This window comes from Grampus griseus (genome assembly GCF_964374135.1).
Source record: "Grampus griseus genome assembly, chromosome: 2".
NCBI lineage: Eukaryota > Metazoa > Chordata > Mammalia > Artiodactyla > Delphinidae > Grampus > Grampus griseus.
The window spans coordinates 34,781,485-34,803,115 of NC_139018.1; the positions used below are offsets into that span (position 1 = coordinate 34,781,485).

A 21,631-nucleotide genomic window follows, 5' to 3' on the forward strand; every position below is an offset into this window, starting at 1 on the left:
TTAAGTGAGGGTATGGGATTTCCAGTGCATTTTAAGTATTTTCAAAGAAAACATACAGAATCGAATGGAAGATTATAAGGTTGCATACACTAGAATAAATTCACAATATTCCTCTTTAAAAATGTAATCTTATTTTCCAGCTTCTTATACTTCTAGTCATCTCTGGAATGATGCCTGAAACTTACTGTAGTTAAAATATAAAAGAAAAAATACAATATAAAGTAAAATAAAACATAACCCAAAACAAACAAACAAGAAAACAAAAACATAACCCATTATCTTGATACCTTGTTACTTTCTTATCTACCCCATACTAAATTTCAATTTCCTGTTTCTGTTATTGTCAATGGTGCCACTGTATTTCCAGCTTTCAAACATTTAGCCTTTTATTTTTTTCCTTTTGTAGTCCACTATCTTCCCAAAGGTTTCAATCCTTAATCCTTACTCCATCTTTTTTTTTTTTTTAATATTTTGCTGCTTTATACACAGGAATCCATCTCCTCCTTGACACTACATTTTTATTCACTCTCTTATCAACCCTCCCCATCCCCCAATTTCAGGCATTCAATATATCTGAATTTCTGCAAAAGTCTTATAATTGGCTATCTTGCCGACAGACTCTTTCCTTCTGAGAAATAAAATAGACACATCTACTTGCAAAACTGTACGATTACTTGCATAACAGGTAAACTGTACCAAACTATGATATGTAACAAACTATCTTAAGTCAAATTGTTATAACATAAGCTTGTTCAGACCTGTATGGTCCTATAAGATTATGGACAATTAGAGACCATGGTAACTCCATATGGACTCGTGCTCCAAAGATCAAATGAAATTGTTTCAGCAACTCACCTATTTCACAAAATGTGATCAGTCTGCCTAGACTGTACTTACTAACTACCTTAAAACCACCTCATGACCAATCCCAGTCCTCAAAATCCTGTAAGTATCCTTCTGTAACTTCCTCCTCTTGAGACACTACTGAGACTTTCAAGGTGATGCTCTTCCTTGCTCAGAAACTTTAATATATCCAGCTTTGTATGATCAACAGGTTTCCTTGGTGGCCTTTGTATTAGGACAATGATGGTCATGAAGGTCCCTACCAACACTTAGGCAAGACCTCATGCCACCACTATTCTCATATTGGTTACATTGCACTTCACTGAGGTCTTCTGAGCCTCTTTGCTCAGGGGAGTCTTTATGATGGTAAGTCCAGCACTTACATTAAACTCTGATGCTTTTTTGTTGAGCTCCCAAAGTTAGCTGAAATTTATTTTGTTTTTGAAGGGGAGCAGAATATGCCACCTCCAAATGTGCCCATTTGGCACATGCATTACTTTCAGCTGAAGGCAATCAAGACCCAGCAGACTCAATAAAAACATTTACTACTCCCTTAACTGACTAAAAGAATTTAGATAGGGGGCCTGGCCCAGAAAGAGAGCCATTACCAGAGATAACTTTTTATCTGACTTACCTGCATGGTAGGGCAAACATCTGATTACTAAACATCTGCTCTTCTCATCTTCCTGAACTGCCCTTCTCCCCTTTGAAGCCCCAGGCCCTATCCCATTCCCTAGCTCAGACTGACATACAAGCCTCAATTGCCTGACTGCCTTTGGGTCTCATATTTTTATGGGATTCCTGTATGCACAAAATTAAACTTTTCTCCTGTTAATCTGCCTTATGTCAATTTAATTATTAGATTAGCCAAAGAACCTAGAAGGGTAGATGGAAAATTTTTCTGCTCTAAGAGTAAGATTCCCAGGACTTTTTGGTTATCTGACTGAATTTGTAAGGATTTTTGTTTTCCTTAGTGTTGGTTTGCTAAAGTGTTGATTTGCTACTAACCATTTTGTTTGTCAATTGGCTACATTGTTGTGTGTCTGTAAGAACTTTTCTTTGTTTATGTATGAGAAACTGGCTTTCAGAGAGATCTACCTCCCCATTCTGGCCTGCTGACTTTTAGGGTTAGCTCTCAAGGGTTCAACTTTAGTTATTTTTTTGTTTTTAAAAAATTTTTAAATTTATTTTTTTATACAGCAGGTTCTTATTAGTCATCAATTTTATACACATCAGTGTATACATGTCAATCCCAATCACCCAGTTCATCCCACCCCCACCCCCCACTGCTTTCCCCCCTTGGTGTCCATACGTTTGTTCTCTACATCTATGTCTCAACTTCTGCCCTGCAAACTGGTTCATCCGTACCGTTCTTCCAGGTTCCACACACATGCGTTAATATACGATATTTGTTTTTCTCTTTCTGACTTACTTCACTCTGTATGACAGTCTCTAGATCCATCCACGTCTCAACAAATGACCCAATTTTGTTCTTTTTTATGGCTGAGTAACATTCCACTGTATATATGGACCAATCTTCTTTATCCATTCGTCTGTCGATGGGCATTTAGGTTGCTTCCATGACCTGGCTATTGTAAATAGTGCTGCAATGAACATTGGGGTGCATGTGTCTTTTTGAATTATGGTTTTCTCTGGGTACATGCCCAGTAGTGGGATTGCTGGGTCATATGGTAATTCTATTTTTAGTTTTTTAAGGAACCTCCATACTGTTCTCCATAGTGGCTGTATCAATTTACATTCCCACCAACAGTGCAAGAGGGTTCCCTTTTCTCCACACCCTCTCCAGCATTTGTTGTTAGTAGATTTTCTGATGATGCCCAGTCTAACTGGTGTGAAGTGATACCTCATTGTAGTTTTGATTTGCATTTCTCTAATAATTAATGATGCTGAGCAGCTTTTCATGTGCTTCTTGGCCATCTGTATGTCTTCTTTGGAGAAATGTCTATTTAGCTCTTCTGCCCATTTTTGGATTGGACTGTTTGTTTTTTAATATTGAGGTGCATGAGTTCTTTATATATTTTAGAGATTAATCATTTGTCTGTTGATTCATTTGCAAATATTTTCTCCCATTCTGAGGGTTGTCTTTTCGTCTTGTTTATGGTTTCCTTTGTTGTGCAAAAGTTTTTAAGTTTCATTAGGTCCCATTTGTTTATTTTTGTTTTTATTTCCATTACTCTAGGAGGTGGATCAAAAAAGATCTTGCTGTGATTTATGTCAAAGAGTGTTCTGCCTATGTTTTCCTCTAAGAGTTTTATAGTGTCCGGTCTTACATTTACGTCTCTAACCCATTTTAAGTTTCTTTTTGTGTATGGTGTTAGGGAGTGTTCTAATTTCATTCTTTTACCTGTAGCTGTCCAGTTTTCCCAGCACCACTTATTGAAGAGACTGTCTTTTCTCCATTGTATATCCTTGCCTCCTTTGTCATAGATTGACCATAGGTGCATGGGTTTATCTCTGGGCTTTCTATCCTGTTCCATTGATCTGTATTTCTGTTTTTGCACCAGTACCATATTGTCTTGATTACTGTAGCTTTGTAGTATAGTCTGAAGTCAGGGAGTCTGATTCCTCCAGCTCCATTCTCAGCCTTAGTTTTAAGGACTTTAGATATATATAAGTGATATTTTCCCTGTTGACTGGCTTTTAGCTAATGAATTCATGGATTCATCTAATAATAAACTTGTACTTCTCCTGGCATAAGTTGGCTTCTGTTTTGTCTTTCTTGCATTTATTTTTCTAGAAAGCATAGTTTCATCAAGGAAAATTTGGAATTGCAGTGGTCATTTTGGAGTACTTTTGACATGACAATTATTCACTTGAAAGCACTTTTAGAATAAAGGGCGAATACAATTCAGAATATTCAATGATTATCACTTTTATTGTTATGCACTGCTTCAAAATGAAATTTTAATAAAAATACAAAATATTTACAAGTTTGTTAAACCCTGTATTGAGGAAATTCTATGTCTTATTTGTCTAAAAGAGAAATCAGTTAGTTTATTTTAAGAGACCTCTCTCTCTTTGTTTCTGTTCTTCAGAGATTTACTCCTACCTTGATGGAATAATCCTATTTAATTCTATCTTGATGGTCTTGATGGAATTGTCAAAGGGCCTAAGACTGGTTGTAATAACTTACTTTCTCTCTTTTTAATGTATTGAAATGGGTTTGTCTGCATCTAAGACTTCTCCTCTTTGCAAAGAGAAGGTATTAGAATTTTATAGGTCAGTAACTATTACCATATCCATTGCAAACAGCTTCCTTATACATCCTTACTTTCTCCTTCTTTTGGAAAATGTAATTAAATAATTAATTCCATTAATTAATTATGGACATTAATTAATTATGGCCACACCTTAGAAATACCTAGATAGTCCAGACAAACAGACCTAACACAAAAAAAGGTGAGAAAAGTCAGATTATAAACTCTAATGGAGAATGGTCTTATTCTAAATGGCTTTTAATTAAACTCTGAAAAAAAAGTTTTAATTAAGAGTTAAATTAATTGCCTTGGTTGCTTGGATGTAAGAAAGAAAAAGGAACATACAGAGCTTTTAAACATAATCTAAGGAGTCCTTAAGAATTTGGTTTATAAATACAGAGGTTTACAAATGGTATTAGAAAAAATTCATATTCTATTTCTATTATCATGATTCTGGACATGTTAGACTGATTTAATAATTTTAGTTTAAAAACTGTCCTATGTCTTTTTCCTAACTTTACTACCATGTAAGAAAGTTATACTAGTATAACATTCTAGTTATGTAAGCCTTGGGTCTCTCTGCTTTTTTTTTTTTTCTATTCTTAAAGACTCTTATTTAAAAAAATTGTTTTTTAATTAATTTTTATTGGAGTTAGTTGATTTACAACCTTGTGTTAGTTTCTGCTGTACAGCAAAGTAAATCAGCTATACATACACATATATAAAAAATCTTAATAGGTTTTTTTTTTTGGCCATGCTACACGACTTGTGGGATCCTAGTTCCCTGACCAGGGTTCAAACCTGGGCCCCTGGAAGTGGAAGTGCGGAATCCTAACCACTGGATTGCCAGGGAATTCCCTATTTTCTTATTAAAAAAATCCTAATTTGAACCTTCTAAATTGCGTTCATCTAAATATGGGGATGATGATATGGAATGTCTCTGTGAAAAGAGACTGGTGAGGTTCAAGACATGCTACCCCAAAATATGGCATTTGGCATAGTGAATATTTTAGCTGAAGGAATTTGAGAAATAGTACATGCAGGAAGGACTTTCTGACTTTCCCCTGAAAAACGTCAAAAAACCCTTATGTTAGAGGTGCCCTCCCTATGCCCAGAGGAAAGGAGCATCCTTATCTCTGAAGATGAAGGGACAGAGAGAGGAATCTGAAGGAACAGGCCTTGCTAAGTTTCCCCCAGTTTACTACACTTTCCTCATGACTTCTGTCCTTTCATATTTCTCCACAACTTTCCATTTTTCATCAAAACTAATTAAAAAAAAGCTCAGGTTTAACTGATTCTTCAGGTCTTCATTTTTTTTTAAATGAAGGCTCTCGTGTTACATAAAACTTACATAAATTAATGCTGTGCTTTTCTCTTATTAATCTGTCTTTTGTTACAGAGTTAATAAAATTCAGAGCTTGAGAAATTAGAAAGGTAGAGGAAAAAATATTTTTCCTCCCTTACAAGATGAATCCTTATAACGCTTCTATTAAATCATGACTTTATAAGAAATTAAATTGCCAGATCCTTAGTTAACTCTAAGATCTTAAACTAATATTAATTTGATTGACTGGTAAATAATCTTGGATATGTGGACACTGAAATGTTTAATATACCAGTGCCTGACGTAGAGAATGGACTTGAGGACATGGGGAGGGGGAGGGGTAAGCTAGGAAGAAGTGAGGGAGTAGCATGGACATATATACACTATCAAATGTAAAATAGCTAGCTAGTGGGAAGCAGCCGCATAGCACAGGGAGATCAGCTCAGTGCTTTGTGTCCACCTAAAGGGGTGGGATAGGGAGGGTGGGAGGGAGTCGTAAGAGGGAGGAGATATGGGGATATATGTATATGTATAGATGATTCACTTTGTTATAAAGTAGAAACTAACACACCAATGTAAAGCAATTATACTCCAATAAGGATGTTAAAAAATATATACCAGTGTTTATATTAAGTACATCATTAACAGGTTAAAGTAACCACCATTAACAGAGTAGAAAGGATATATCAAGATAGAGGAATGCTTGTGCAGGGTAATGATTATGTTTTATTTATTAGGAAAAAACAGAACAATATTTTTCTTAAAGTAAAAATTACTGATTGTGCCAAAATATAAAGGAAGACAGTAAAAAACAAATTTAGGAGTATTATTCAGTAAAGTATAGAAGGTCTGAAGGGAAATGACTTATTGCTTGGCAGTAATAACTACAAATAATGAATATACAGGAAGAATAATATATATTAAAAACATTGACAAAGTTGGCTACATGACGTGGGTTTATTCATAAGGAAAAATGGCCTATGGATCTTTTATTGTAAATTGTTACTAGAATTTGGGTTTTCTTTTTGTTAAAAATGGCTAAGTTAATTTGTGTCCAGATAACAAAGGTCCCTTTTTATAACCAAAATATTCTGTTAACTCTCTGGTTTATGGCACATTCTTAAATCATTTTAATCAAAAGCTTCTAAAAATAATGGTTATTTATTGTTGATTAAAAATATTGTCTGTAAATATTTATTGTCTTTATTTATGACATATTAATATCTTGTTTCTTCTGACAACTCTTCTTGGTTTTGCCTTTCCCAAATTTGGAATAAATCTGTTGTCTTTTATACCTTTTAAGCAATTTTTGAGTTTACTGGATGGCTACTACATAATACAAAGATTTGCTCCTTTCTTCTTATAAAGAGAACCATGCTAAAATATTTGACAAATTTTCACGTACAGGTTTGGAAGTCTAGAATCATGGCTTTGAAGTACCTTGCAAACTTTGGTAATATATTTGTCCTAATGTTTGTCTGTATGGCAGTGGCCGAATATATAAACTCTAGAGCCTTAAATGTTGCTGCATATTTGCTGTAAGCTATATAGTTCAACAAATTATCATGAAATAAAGAGTACACAAAGGCATGGTGCATGTAGAGATCAAAAAAACTACCTCAGAAAACCTAATACACAATCATAGCCCATCAAAAAGTGGTACCAATCTGGATTGATCACATCTCAAAGATAATGAGCTAATTTAGGCTGAAAGTGACCAGAAGTGGGGGCACTGAGAAATGAAATTGAAATCAGAATTTGCAAAAGTGTACTATGACTTTTAATACAGATAAATTGTGCCAAACCATAATACAGAGCACAAACTGTCTTGGCTGAAATTGTTTTTTAACACCAGCTCATTCAGAACCACATGTTCTAAGATCATGAACAAAATGATTTAATAGTAAGTCCACATAGATTCATATGTTCCAAAGATAAGGCTACTGACTGTCCAGTTCCAGCAACCTGCCTAGATTACAAATTCTAATGAGTCATACCCAGGGCTCTGGTGGTCTTTGTACGGGGGTTTTGACATTTCTGTTGCTCAGGAGCCCACATCTACTGAAAATGATCTTTCTCAAACACCAATCTTATGACTTTCTCCTCCTCAACTATACTCAGAACTGTCTCCCTGTCTGCCAATCCATGGTCATTTTTTATATTGTTAAAAACTATACTGAAGGATCAAGACTCACCTCCTTTAAGAAACCTTATAAAGGAAGAAAATTCTGACGCATGCTACAACATGGTTGAAACTTGAGGATATTTTGCTAAGTGAAACAAGGCAGACACAAAAAGAAAAATTCTATATGATGACACTCAGATGAGGTACTGAGAGTAACCAAATTCATATAGATAGAAAGTAGAATGGTGGTTGCCACAGGCTGTGGGAGGGAGGAAATGGGGAGCTGTGTTTAATGAGTATAGAATTTCAGTTTTGCAAGATAAAAACTGTTCTGGAGATTGGTTGCACAACAATGTGAATGTACTTAAAACTACTGAAGTATACACTTAGAAACAGTTAAGATGATAAATTTTTTGTTATGTGTATTCTACTGTAATTAAAAATGAAAAAAATTAAATGTCACTGATGACCTTGGCAATAACAGTTTCAGGGAATAGTGATGCCTTTAAAAAAGAGGCAAGTCAGGAAGGAAGTATTCCACTCTTCCTGGTAGGAAGGGAAAGATGGTGAGTGAGATTAGGTAATGGTGGAACATCAGGTGGAAATATCCAGAGGAAGTTGTAAATGAAGGCTTGAATTTACAAAAGAGGTTAAGTTTAGGGCTACAGATATGGGAAGTTACCTGCATATATTTGACATGAGAGGAAAACTCTAAGGAAGAATTTAGAGAGAGTGGAAGACACAGCAGAGAACAGCATCCTAGGGGAATATTCCAATTAGGGAATGGGATCAAGAAAAGGAACGATGAGGAAAAAAAGTAGTAATTGGCAGGGCATCAAGAGAGAACAATCATGGAACACCAGGAAAGAGACAGTTTCAAGGTGGTGGGTGAGGAATGCCACTGATGTCAAATGATATAGACAGGTTAAGGAAGATAAATATCAGAGCAGGTTTTAGAGGTTAGGAGGTGAATAGTATACTCAGGAAAGCAGTTTCTGTACTAATGGGGGGCAATAATGAGATTCGGGAGTTTGAGGAGAAAGTGCAGAGTGAGGAAGGAAAGCCAGCATGTGCAGACCTCTCTTTCAACAAAGCTGGTAGTGGATAGGAGGTGAATATGCAGTAGCTCAAGGAGGCAAGAAGGTGTTTAAATATAGGTTCTCTTCTGATAGCGGTAATCTTTGTCTTTTTGGATGTGAAAGGAGGACGAGCCACTAGAGAGAAAATAATCAGAGAACATAGAAGACACAGGAAGTAATTTAGAAATCAAAGTTCTGAGGAAGGTGAGAAAAAGTGGGTCTAAAGGTAGAAGTAGAGGAATTGTTCTTAGAAAGAAGTACCTTTTCCTTTTAGATTGGAAGAAAGGAGGATAGCTAAAGGAATGGGGACATTTTCGAGGTAATGAGATGGGAAGAAGAGGGAGATCTCATCTAGTTCAGTTTGACAAATATATTTATTTTTTACCTTTACTTTTTTCCCATAAAGGTGGTTAGGTCATCTGTCAAGAGTACAAAGTAGGGCTGCTACTGAGGTTTAAAGAGGGTATAGAGTGTATGAATGGACTATCATACTGGAATTGGAAGAATGTACTAGAAAATCAACAAGACAGTTACATCAGAATTACTGAACAACTTTAAGTGCCAGGTTGCCATTAAATGGCAGTAATTTGTAGTTGTTCAGGTAATCATAGTTCTATGAATTTTTTCAGTAATGTTTTTCTGCTTGGGAGCAAAAATGGAGAAAGTGGAGAATGGAGTCATTCACTTTGGGTATTACCACAGTAAGCAAAGGAATAGGTTAAAGGAGTGAAGCTATCTGAAGTGTTATGAAGGCAACTTTAAAGTGGTGAGTCATAGTCCTTAATCTGGACAAGAAGTATAGTGTGGCTAGAAGAAAGTAATGGACTATCTAACCCGATAGGTTTCAGAGATTGCCATTAAAAAGCTGGGGAAATGAAATTTAAGGAAGTGGGAAGCATTGTGGAATAGTGGAAAAAAGTCATTACAGCCAAAAGATTTAGGTGTGAAACCAGGCTTCATCACTTACACAACATATATAATGTTGGGTAAGTTGCTTTGTTTTTGAGCTTCAATTTTCTCTTATGTAAAAAGAAGGATAATTATATTAACCTCATAGTGTTGCTTTAATCATAAAGCACATAGCGGTACTGGTCATAGTAGACACTCAACTTCTTATTCCTTCTCTTATTAGTGGGGACAAAGATTTTAAAGATTCTACTTTTATAATAACAGCTGCTTGTGGCAGCTCCCAAAGAACAGTATATGGAAATTTTAGACAGACTTTATATATCTAAAGTTTAAACTTGTTTGTACAGACATCTGTTATTGAGAGTGGCCAAGAGATTTACAAAAGACAGAATAAAGTAAGGAGAGGCATAGTGGAAATAAATACACTTAGTTCTGTGTATGTGTATGTGTGTGTGCGTGAGAGACAGACAGAGAGAGAGAGAGAGAGAGAGAGAGAGAGAGAGGAAGGGAGAGAGGAAGAGACAGGGAAGGAGGGGGTAGGAAGAATGAGAATGAATAGAAATGAATGAATGAGTTATGGAATATGGCAGAAGGTGACTGAAACTAGAAGAAAACTCACCATCTATGGAAGGAATATTTATTGCTAGTACTTTGGGTAACTAGATAACAAGCATACAATCTTGACTTCCTGAAGCTAATGGCAGCTGGCTGACTGATGTCCAGTTTAAAGACCTAAAATTCACCATCTACAGTTTCAAGGGAAACAAAATATTTTATGGAATGGAGCTCATCTTGATTTTTCACTTTCTCTTATCTTTTACCTTGAATTCACTGGCAAATCCTGTTTGTTGATTTTACCTTCAAAATGTATCCTGGATCTGATTACTTCTCACCATCTCCACTACCATTCTGGTCCAAATCTCTTGCTGGAGTATTGCATATCCTTTCCTTTTTTAAATTTATTTTAATTTTTAATTTTAATTTAATTTTGTGTGTGTGTGTGTGTGTGTGTGTGTGTGTGTGTGTCAGGCAATTTTATCAGCATTGGTAATACAGTAGTGAACAAACAATACAAGCTTCAAAGAGGTACAGACAGTAACCACTGCATATCCTTTTAACTGGCCTCCTGGCTTTTCACTTTTTCTCTCCCATATGCCAAGCCATACATATAGAAGCCAGAGTGATCATTTAAAAATTTAAGACATTTTATGTTCCATGCTATGTTTCGCTTCCTCAAAACTGTCCATTTAGAATAAAATGATCATGTTTCTGTTACCTCTCCAACCTCAACTCCTTTTACTTTTCTCCTTTCCCTCTATACTTCAGCCACATTGGCCTCCTTGCTGTTCCTCAAACTTGATAAGCATGTACTCCAGGGCTTTAGTGTTTGTTGTCCCCTCTGCTTGAGACACAGTTCTGCTCACGAGGCATATACCCTCAATGGCTTCAGATTTCCACTCTAATTTCCCCTCATCAGTGTGGCCTGATTAGCCTTTGTAAAACAGAGGACTCTACCTGTCTACCAGTCAGATCCGGGACAAGAAAACCAAAACTCCTCTAGGTATTTCAAATGGAGGGGGTAGGAGAAGAGAGGATTTAATGCATGGGATTGGTTACAAATGTGTTGGTAGAGTTGGAGAAACAAAAGAAGAAACGTGTATTACTAAAGATCAGCAACTGCAGTCACCATCGTCCCCAGGGCTGTTGGAGGAAAGTGATGTTACTGAGTTGAGGAGATATACTCCTGCTACCTTCTTTCCACCTTCTAATACCATGTTAATGCATCTCAATGGCAAAACCTAACTGGACCACAGCTGGAAAGAGAGTCTGGGAAACTGCTTTCAGGCTTCCAGCTTTATTGTATAGGGGAGAGAACAAAAGAGCTGATGTGGAATAAGTTTCAATAGATAATACCTGGCATATACCTCTTCTGCTAGCATGCTGTATTATCTCACTCGGCTTTTTAAAAATTCATATCATTTACCACTATATGTTTGTTTATTGACTACCTGCCCCCCCACCCCCATCAGAATATAAATTCTGTAAGAGCAGGGGCTTTGTCTGTCCCGCTTGCTGCTGTATCTCCAGGAGTCAGAACACTGCCTGACATCGGTATGGTAGCATACTAAAAGGGGAGGGGTTGTGAGAGAAGACTGCCTCAGTGGAAAGGAGTATTTTATCACTGACATTGTTTAGGATTGCCAGTGTATGGTGATAATAAAGAACAGAATGACTTGTAGTTAGTTTTATTACTGTTTTCGAATTTTCTGCAGACAGTGCTTTCTTTTATGTGAGGGTAAAGCCTTAATAAAACCCTTTTGCCATGTCTAAGGACAAATTTGAACTTGGGTTAACTTTCTAGCTCAGTTCCTCTGGAAATCTGATAAAGAAAAATGTCAGCTTGTTAGTAGGCAACACTTCTTCTGGTAAAATGGTCTCTGATTAGTAACTTGCATATGGAATGGAAGAAATTACAGATGACCTATAAATCCCTAGTGGAAAGCCAAGCTTTCGGCTTCCACGAATGTGGTGACACTTGAAGCTGGGCATATCCCTTGTAGGGACTCTGGAAGTTACCTAAGATTGTTATAAGAAATATTGATTCCTATGTAGGAGATGGTGCTTCTAAGTTGCTGGCTCCCATATTCCCCTAGTAGAATTCTTGTTCCCTTGCACTTAAATGTCACTTGAAGAACAAAGAGAAAAGCTGTTGATGGCTGTATGAACTGCTAAGATGACTGGTCCCACTGAAGAAAGCATGATGCTCCCCTGCTGGATGCTGAGTTTCCTGTTCAGTATCTTTCTAAGTAAGCTGGTTCAAGGTACAGTATATTCATATATTGTTAAGTCTGATGTTTAGTTAAGAGAACCTCTGGTGAGCATTCCAGCGTGTAACAGATGCTTAATAAATATATATTGAACAAATACATGAGGTTGGAAATGTACGACCACAATTAAGTAATTATTGAATGGTATTCTATTACCTAAATTTTAACCTGCATAGTTTGTCAAAATCAACAAATGTCTACAACAGCTGGTCTGTGTTAGTTATTGTTTACAACTCTACCTTCCCAATTCTAAAAGAATTCCTTCATCCTGAATAAGATCATGTAGTCACAAAATACAGAGCAGGCTTTAAATATAGTATACATAGACATCTTGTATGGCATTCTTTGGGTTGGCTAAGGCTACTGTTCTGCTTAGCAATATACCACACTGGATTCAAGAGGTGGCGTATGTGAAGCCATACATATCAGGGGAAATCAGAACTAATACTTAAGGGGAGCTTGTGCTGTGACTGAATAAATTATAGACTTGTCACATTCATAGAAAAATGTAATTTCTTTTGGCCTTTCTGAAATAAATGAATACTTTTTTTTCCTTATTATTTTCTGGCTATCTGAGGATCTCAAGCCTCAGGAGAGATACTATGCATTATTTATTACTTTTATCTCTATTTTCCAGTATAGTGCCTGGCATAGAGGTATTCAACAAACATTTGTTGAACTAAACTATATGGTGATAGAGAGTCATAATAATAGCTAACTTTGGATGGGAGTAGGGAGGAATGTCAAACTACATGGAGCCAGAGATTATGGAACTTAGAAGCATTATTCCCTTGGAAAACCATGTTAAGTACAGCAGGCCAGAAAACGTAGGGGAATCTGTCAAAGCTTCTCTAAGGACAATCAAATCTATGGGGGCAGGGAACTAGGACTACAAAATCTTCTTTAGATTCTACCATGTATGTACCATCTCTATTCTCACCCTGTCACTTTTCCCTACTACTAGTAAAGAGTTTTAATAAAGGTTATAAAAGATAGCTTAGGGGCTTCCCTGGTGGTGCAGTGGTTGAGAGTCCACCTGCCGATGCAGGGGACACAGGTTCGTGCCCCAGTCCGGGAAGATCCCACATGCCGCGGAGCGGCTGGGCCCGTGAGCCATGGCCACTCAGCCTGCGCGTCCAGAGCCTGTGCTCTGCAACGGGAGAGGCCACAACAGTGAGAGGCCCGCATACCGCAAAAAAAAAAAAAAAGATAGCTTAAAAAATACTACCAATGTACTCTGGGGGATAACTGATAATATTAATCCAGGCCTACAAAGTCATTAGGAAGAACATAATACATGTAGCTTAAACAAAGTTGCCTAATAACTAGTTGTCTATTAGTTTGCTCATTGTACTTAGCTTTCCTAAACCCCATGAAGTCACTTAGATGCACAAAGCATATAAATAAATCTCAAATAAGAATAGATCATTAAGTCAACCAGTTTAACAGAAATTTCTTTCTGATGCTAAACATAGTGTCAGTTCGTCCTAGGGATATTAGAATCATCACTTTGTAGATCAATTAAAAAGAATGTTTATTTTGGGTCAGTCAATAGTTTTTGGGAATGACTAGTACACCTATACTGGGAAGTAAGCAAATCTAGAATTCTGATTTACCTCTCCATTAGCAAAACAAAACATTCTTTTCTTTTGCCCTTTCCAAAAGAACTATAATGGTAATAGACCCTTGAAAACATCCATCTCCAAGACCCTAGGAAATTAAAAATAATGGTAGCAACCTCTTTTTAGAGGTTAAAAGAGAAAAAAAAAACAAAATCCTGTTAATCTGTTTAAAAATAGTATAAGATCTAAAGGAATTACTTAAAAAAATCTCAATAGTTTGATTCTGCTTTTAGGCTTTGAATTTCCAGCGGATTCACTTTTCAATATTCCCAGTTTGACCTTACAGCTTCCAACTGAAGTTTTGTATAACTTAAGCAAACAGGGAACAGGAAGTTTTTCAAGAGTTCTCATAAAAAGACTGACTAAATTCCCCTTCCTAAATCAGGGCTGAAATGACATTTTGACACATTCTGAATAGCATGCTACTAGAGATGCTATCTTTAGAGAAAAAAAAAAACCTCTGATTTTCAAATCCTTCCTGGTGATTAAAGATCACATGGAATGTTTAGCAAGAAAAGGGGCTAGCCATGGTGTCCTAGTTCGTTGAATTATTTCCCACACAGAGGTGGCCCATCATCTCAGCAGCAGGGTATGCACAATTGATTGTCCCAACAGACTAAGTACTGGGTTTGCACAGTTGAATACCTACAGCTAGCAGTCAACATTCTTTGTTTATATGTACTGAGTGTGTGGAAGGTCATTGGTTGTAATATTTCATTTTAGTAAATGGAAGGGAACATTTCTTAATATGTAATTTCTAGTTCTTCGTTTTCATTTTCTGTACTTGAACTATCCTGAGGCCAATTTATTATTTCCTTGTTATAGAAATGTGGTAAGATCTATAATCCTTAATGTTCTATTTATAACACAGAATACAGAATGTCAGAAATACTTTCATCTGAAAGCCCCACTACCCACCATCTTGCCCCTGCTGTCACCCCCGCCCCACCTCCGCTTTTTTTCCTTACCTCATTCCCTGTTGACATGACTGCAACCACTGGAAACTTATTAACTTCAACCTCTGTGACACCTACAGTTGCCAGAAGACCAATCTCTGAGGGGCCCATGTGGGTTCCTTTGGCCAAAACACATTCCCCTCTTTTAATGTCATGGCCAATGGGTCTGAAAGTCAAAGCAGAACCATAAACAGTATGACTAAGAACAGTATTTTCTCAACTCAGGGGAAACTTTAGTGTTAAAGAAGGAGGACACTCAAGGGGGAAAAGGTGAAGAGATGAGGCAGGACCAGAATACTAAAATGAAGAGATTCTAAAAACTCTATGCTTTTTTAATTAAAAAAATTAAATCACATAACAGAAGACAGAAATAGATTTGTATCTATTGCTGTTAAACAGGAATATGTTACTTCATGTTTGAAAGTTATTTTATAAATTGTTTTGTATCACGTTACAGTCCAAAACACCAATTGCAATCTTTCTTTGATGTAAGGCAAGCATTTATATGAAAATATCTAATGCCATGTCCATAGCTTGTTAGCTTTGTGGTGAGGAGAATAATGCTAATGAGGTTACAGTCATGGAGATAATTTCCATTTAGACCACTTAGGCTGGTCCAGTTCTGTGGCTGTATAGGTCCATTCACTCTTGGCCTGCTGACACAGGAACTGGAGAAGTATAGCTTTGTTACAAAACGTTGAGCAAATTAGCATTAATAGAATCAGGGCAAACATATTCAATTGTAAGAAAAATCATTTGACAAATATACACTACTAATGGTAAGACCGTAGTCTCATCTTTGTATATAAACAGTAGTACATTATTCCATTATTATTGGCAGTCAATAGAGGAGGGGCTTTCAGCTAATTATATAAATACTCAACTCTGAAAGTATCTGTGTTAATATCAAATTCTGGATTACCAAGGGAGTAGGGATGGGTAATTCTGGATTATCTAGGAGGAGGATTGACTGAGGAGGTAATTCTGGATTATCTAGGAGGAGGATTGACTGTGGATTATGTAGGCTCATGATTTTGCCTCCTTCTCATGTTACTTCTGAATATTTCATTTGCTTTTACCAACTTTACAAAAAAGTAGGGAGGGCAGACATGGGATACAGAATTCAGAAAATTAATTTTGCTACTTGTTAAAAGCCCTGAAAGCTAATGGTTAACTGATTGAGCTGTGAATTTATAATAGCCATGCTCTCCTGAGTTCATGATCATGGCAGAAACAAAAGTTGGCTATACATTCTATATGTTATGAACTTACCTGATATCTTGGCCTGGCCGAGCTTGCACCAGAATTCGTACTTCAAGCTCCTCAGTGCCCTATAATAAGAGCAAATCATGTAATTTCAAACAGAACAATCTAACTGAATTTTGATCAATAGAATTTAGCTACTCAGATGCTTTCATCATCAGATAGGCCCAGAATATATAAAAATATAGAGGAACAGAAAAGCCTTTGCTAAACCCTTTGAACATGATGAATTTCTACCACACGTTCCTGAAAAATCAGGTTTGATGCCAAGGAATGAATGAATGAATAAATAAACAAACAAACATTTTCACTGATTCTCATGCTTTTAAAAAATGTACCAATTCAAATACTGACTCTTACTTTGTAAGCAGCATTCTTTAGGGAAAAAAAAAAAAAAAAGATGGCTACCCTAATAGATACAGTGAATGTGCATGGAGATAACCTGTCTCTTCTAAATCATGGGTTCAATACTATGCCAAGGTTCCTTGCATACATATCTGCAGGTATTTCTGAAATACTTGCAGAAATTTCAGTGAAGGACTTATAGTTTATCTGGTAGTAGATTTCTATAAATTAATGGTGATCATCATTTTTACATTTATGGACTGTGAATAACATTGTGACACTGGAACTGTGTCTTGTCATCTGGCAGAGTCTGTGGAGGCATGTGTTCTGGATTTCAATGTTCTGCTGCCTTCACTGATGCCAATAAATCTGTTGGACAGTTTTAACAGCAGGGCAATGTGATCTGTGTGCCAAGAGTTGAATTTTATAAGATTTACTTGTGGGAAGGTGATTAAAGAGAAAATCCCCAAATCAAGAAAAGAGGGTGTGTCTCAGCATGGCCAAATTTTACTATATACCCAGCAGAGAAGAATATATATTTGTTATTAATTCTAACTTTAAAAATACAAGATATCTTAAACTTCTCAAAACAAGTAAGATAGCCAGTCATTAAAGCATCAGTTGAAGTTATTCTTTTATTAGTGACTGATCCTCTGGTTTCAATAACTGCCACTAGTTTCAGTGAGATAAAGGCCTACTTAGAACAGAGTCCTGTATTTTAGGCAATAGAGGGGGAACTGACATAAATTTAATGTTTCCAGACTGTAATTTGGCGGCACAGATTTTCCTGAATTATAGAAAACCAGAGCTGAAAGGATCGTTTGGTTTAAATGCTTGGCTTAGTGTAATATTCAAGAACTTGCCCAAGTGTTCTTTGTTTAATTCTTCTCTATTAAAATCTCCTTCACATTTTACCAGAAACTAGTCTTGATGAACAAGTTTCTCAGCTAGAATGATAAGTCAACAGTTAATATCTCTGCTCTTTTATCTTGAGGTAGTTTCTTTCCTTGCTTGCATATGAAATTTCTTGGCTCAAATGTGGCTCAAATTCTGCTGTAATCACAGTAATGATCATAAAAACATCTACTATAACAAAAGGTTTTCAAGCCTAAGGCAGTTCCTTATTTACTATACACTACAATGTAAGGTTCTAACATAACCAAAAAAATTGGGCTAATCTCATAAACATTGCAGAAAATAGGCATGACTTATAATACCGCCATAGGAATGGAGCCATGAGACCTGGTAATGACATACATCATCAGATTCCCTGATCAGTTCAGTATCTTCCACTTGTACTACTGCATCAGCACCACAGGGGATTGGAGCACCTGTTGTAACCCGCATGACTTGTCCTGGCATTACTGTCTGAGTCGGCTGGAAATACAAACATGCAAGAAAGAGTCGATTTACTTTACTGCTGCAAAGGAAAAGTCTGCAGGAGATGTGACAGTTTTTGAAACAAACCATAAAAGGAAAATCTTACAGTCTTATTCATTTTGGGAAAATGGAATAAAAGTCACAAACAAATATACTTACACCAAAGAGGCTTTCATTTGACTTAAGTAATGACTTATTTAGATGTCTTTCTTGGTGCCCTGCTTTCCTTTTGAAGAACTACCACTTATATTTGCCACTACTGTCTCTCACTCATTGTGAATTTTCTTAATATATGTAAAGCGATTTTACAGTCTTTAAAAAAATACCATGTAATATGATTTTATGAATGACAATTATGAAAAACCATCATGTTGATCATTTACTGCAGTTCTGATGTTTGAGAAATGTAGTATTTTATTAACCAACGTTTTAGTTAAATAAAGGCAAGCCAGAAAAATTATTTTAATTATTACTCTTGAAAATCTTTATAAAATATATTAGTTCACCTTGCAACTAATAATAAAAGTCTAACAAATGTAAATAAATCATTTAAAAATGATTCCAGTGTCTGTAATGATTTGGGTTAAATATTATATCCAAGATTTTTATTGTTTGAGCTCTCATATGAATGGTATGGGAGACTGACTACAGGACCTACCTTGCACACTTCCTCCCAGCACAGGAAAAATCATATTTCTGTCAGCTCCATCTAATAGGTTTGATCTGGCCTCAGAAGAGTCACTTGTCATGGGCCATGATTTAGGGCAGATTTGGGAAAAGGAATGCTTTAAATTTCCCCAAAAAGAAAATTCTGAGATAACATTAATTCCCCAATAAAAATGATATCTTTCCAAAGACATCTGCTTCTTAGGTATTTAAAATTTTAGGTTACAACATGTAAATATTCTTAACACTACTGAACTGTACACTTAAAAATGGTTAAGATGGTACTTTTTATGTTATACATTTTTTACCACATTAAAAAATATTAGGGAATGATTAAGGAAAAATACCCTTCCACTAGATGTACAATCAAAGTAAAACTGGAAATTTATTTGTTAGAAAAGCCTTAAAAAGCTTATTTCCATAATGTTATTGCTATAAACAATACCATCAATAGCTAATATTTACTGAATACTCAAGCTATGCTAGGCAGTGTTAGGTGCATTATTATATTCCAGAATATAAGCCTTATAAAGACAGAAATTTTCATTTTCTGTTTGCCTCTCTAGATCACATCGTTATTTTCCTGTGCTGTGGCCCATAAGGCCAACCTCTATGGACTGTTTCAACCAGGTTCCCATCACTCTGGCTTCTGGTTAGGTTCAGCCAATGGGAGGGGCCAACAAGAGATCAGAGGGTAGGAGAGAGAGAGAAGTACAATTTTTATTCCCCTTGCCCTTTCCCTGCTGGGCTGCAGTTTGGTGATGGGTATGCCATTTCTACTACTGATGCCACAGCTCCTATTAGGTGGACCTCTCTCATAGCTATCAATCTCCCAGGTCTAGGTACTACTCTCTCCCTTTGCCCCTTCAAACCTAGAGGAGGTAATGAAATCTCACTGTTGCTAGTACCTGAGTGCTTCACATTCCTTTGTTAGTTTCCCTTAATCCTGTCTATATCTTGGGTAGAGTCATTTCATTAATCTTTAATCACCCTCTTTCCAGACATATTTATTGCTCTATCATCCCAAAGCCTAGAAAGTGTCTGGCACAAAGTTGGTAGTCAATAAATATTTCCAGAATGAATGAATAAGTATGCATGGTCTCATTACCACAACAACTACATGAACCATGTAATCCTTCTTGGCTTACAACTCCGGTATTCTCACTGATTTTCTCCCACAAGTCACTGGAGAAAGGTTCTTGGGATCAAATCTGGCATTGAACTACATACTTTATATCCCCTTATTATGTTATTTGACAAAAAGACATTTCAGGGCTTCCCTGGTGGTGCAGTGGTTGAGAGTCCGCCTGCCGATGCAGGGGTCCAGGAAGGTCTCACATGCAACAGAGCGTCTGGGCCCGTGAGCCATGGCCCCTGAGCCTGCGCGTCCGGAGCCTGTGCTCCGCAATGGGAGAAGCCGCGACAGTGAGAGGCCCGCGTACCGCAAGAAAAACAAAACAAAACACATTTCAGGCTTATTTGGAATTGTTACATTCTAATGTAATTTTCTACCAAGATAATGCATAGAATTTAAAAAAAAGCTTAGGGCTCAATGTATTAATTTTTTTTAATTTTTAGTTTTGGCTGCATTGCGTCTTTGTTGTGGTGCGTGGGCTTCTCATTGCAGTGGCTTCTCTTGTTGTGGAGCATGGGCTCTAGGCACGTAGGCTTCAGTAGTTGCAGCACGTGGGCTCAGTAGTTGTGGCTAGCAGGCTCTAGAGTGCAGGCTCAGTAGTTGTGGGGCGTGGGCTTAGTTGCTCTGCGGCATGTGGGATCCCCCTGGACCAGGGCTCGAACCCATGTCCCCTGCATTGGCAGGTGGATTCTTAAGCACTGCGCTACTGGGCAAGTCCTCAATGCATTAATTTTTTTTCAACCCCAGATACTACTTATTATCTGGTGCATCTCTTAATTCACTAAACATGACCATTTTGCAGTGCAGTGATTTCTGATGAAAAGCATTAATGTTTTGATATATGTGTTTTTTACTAGAGGTGCTAATGTCAAAACTATCTTCTGAGACTGTGCAATAAAAATATTTAATGTAGGTCTAAAGAAGCCCTTTTATTCCCCTGAAAGTGCCTTTTTGGCTAAGGCAGAAAGTGATTCCCAAAGTGAGTTTCAGGGTAGTTGCTTCTTAAGCTGATGTGTGTTAGCCTGGAGCCCTCCCTCAATTTAGTCTGATTCAATGTACCATATTATGTAAATTTACTTTAAGCTTTACTGTGGCTATACCTGTAATTTTCTCTGCTTCTTGGCTTAAACCAACTTTAAAGAAGTGTTTCTGTGTGGCTGCTAAATAAAAAATTTGGCTCCTCTCCAAAACCAGTAATTCTAAATGGTAGGTGAAGGATTCCCACCAGCTCACTTATATTAAATCTAATGTAAAAGATATTACTGGATATATAAAGACATTTATATATCTACTTAGAGTAGACATATAAACTGGAATTGAATTGAATCAACTGGAAAAACTCTAGCAATAAATGAAGTACTTCCTTTAGATTGTTAAGACTACCAACTCTTTTATTTTTATTGATATAGGTACCTTATATACTTTATATAAAGTAAAAACTATAAAAATCTTGATTTTTCCTTAATAGAGATATTGAGTTGGATTTTTTGAACTTTGTCCAATGATAGCACTTTACAATTACACAACTGAAACTGAAAGTGTCCAATGCTAACCAATAGGACCAAACTATAAGTGATTTAAGTTTAAGTATTTTGGTACACCAATAAACCATGTTGTAAATAACTGTCTCAGTGTATGCAATGGTCCCCTAGTGCTCAAGTGTATTTACTTTCAATAAGTGAGCAATTTGGCTCTTGCAAGATCCCTGAGATTGCTGTAAAGAGTGTATGTATATGATACATCAGTTATAGATAAAGTACATCACAGGTAACTTGAGGAAAAACCCTGTTTTCTTATATAGTTTTGATCTTTTTTCCCATCAAAATTTTATGAGAACTTACAAGAAGTTGGCAATTTTTTAATTTCACAACTCTTCTTGTGCTCCTTGTTATCAGTTGGAAGTCTTAACTAGTAAATAAAGTTTAAGGGTCCATAAGG

General features: G+C 36.5%; 1 protein-coding gene across 6 annotated transcripts in view; it reads right to left on the minus strand.

Annotated features, from left to right (window-relative positions):
• GPHN (gephyrin) overlaps positions 1-21,631 on the minus strand; it is a 627,058-nt gene that overhangs the window by 69,469 nt on the left and 535,958 nt on the right. For all 6 annotated transcript variants that reach the window (XM_082648862.1, XM_082648860.1, XM_082648864.1 and 3 more), the window contains 3 exons: positions 17,770-17,889; positions 16,177-16,235; positions 14,917-15,070 (listed from right to left, as the gene is read on the minus strand). In XM_082648862.1, coding sequence (XP_082504988.1) covers positions 14,917-15,070; positions 16,177-16,235; positions 17,770-17,889 — 333 coding nt within the window. The remainder of the gene's footprint in view (positions 1-14,916; positions 15,071-16,176; positions 16,236-17,769; positions 17,890-21,631) is intronic.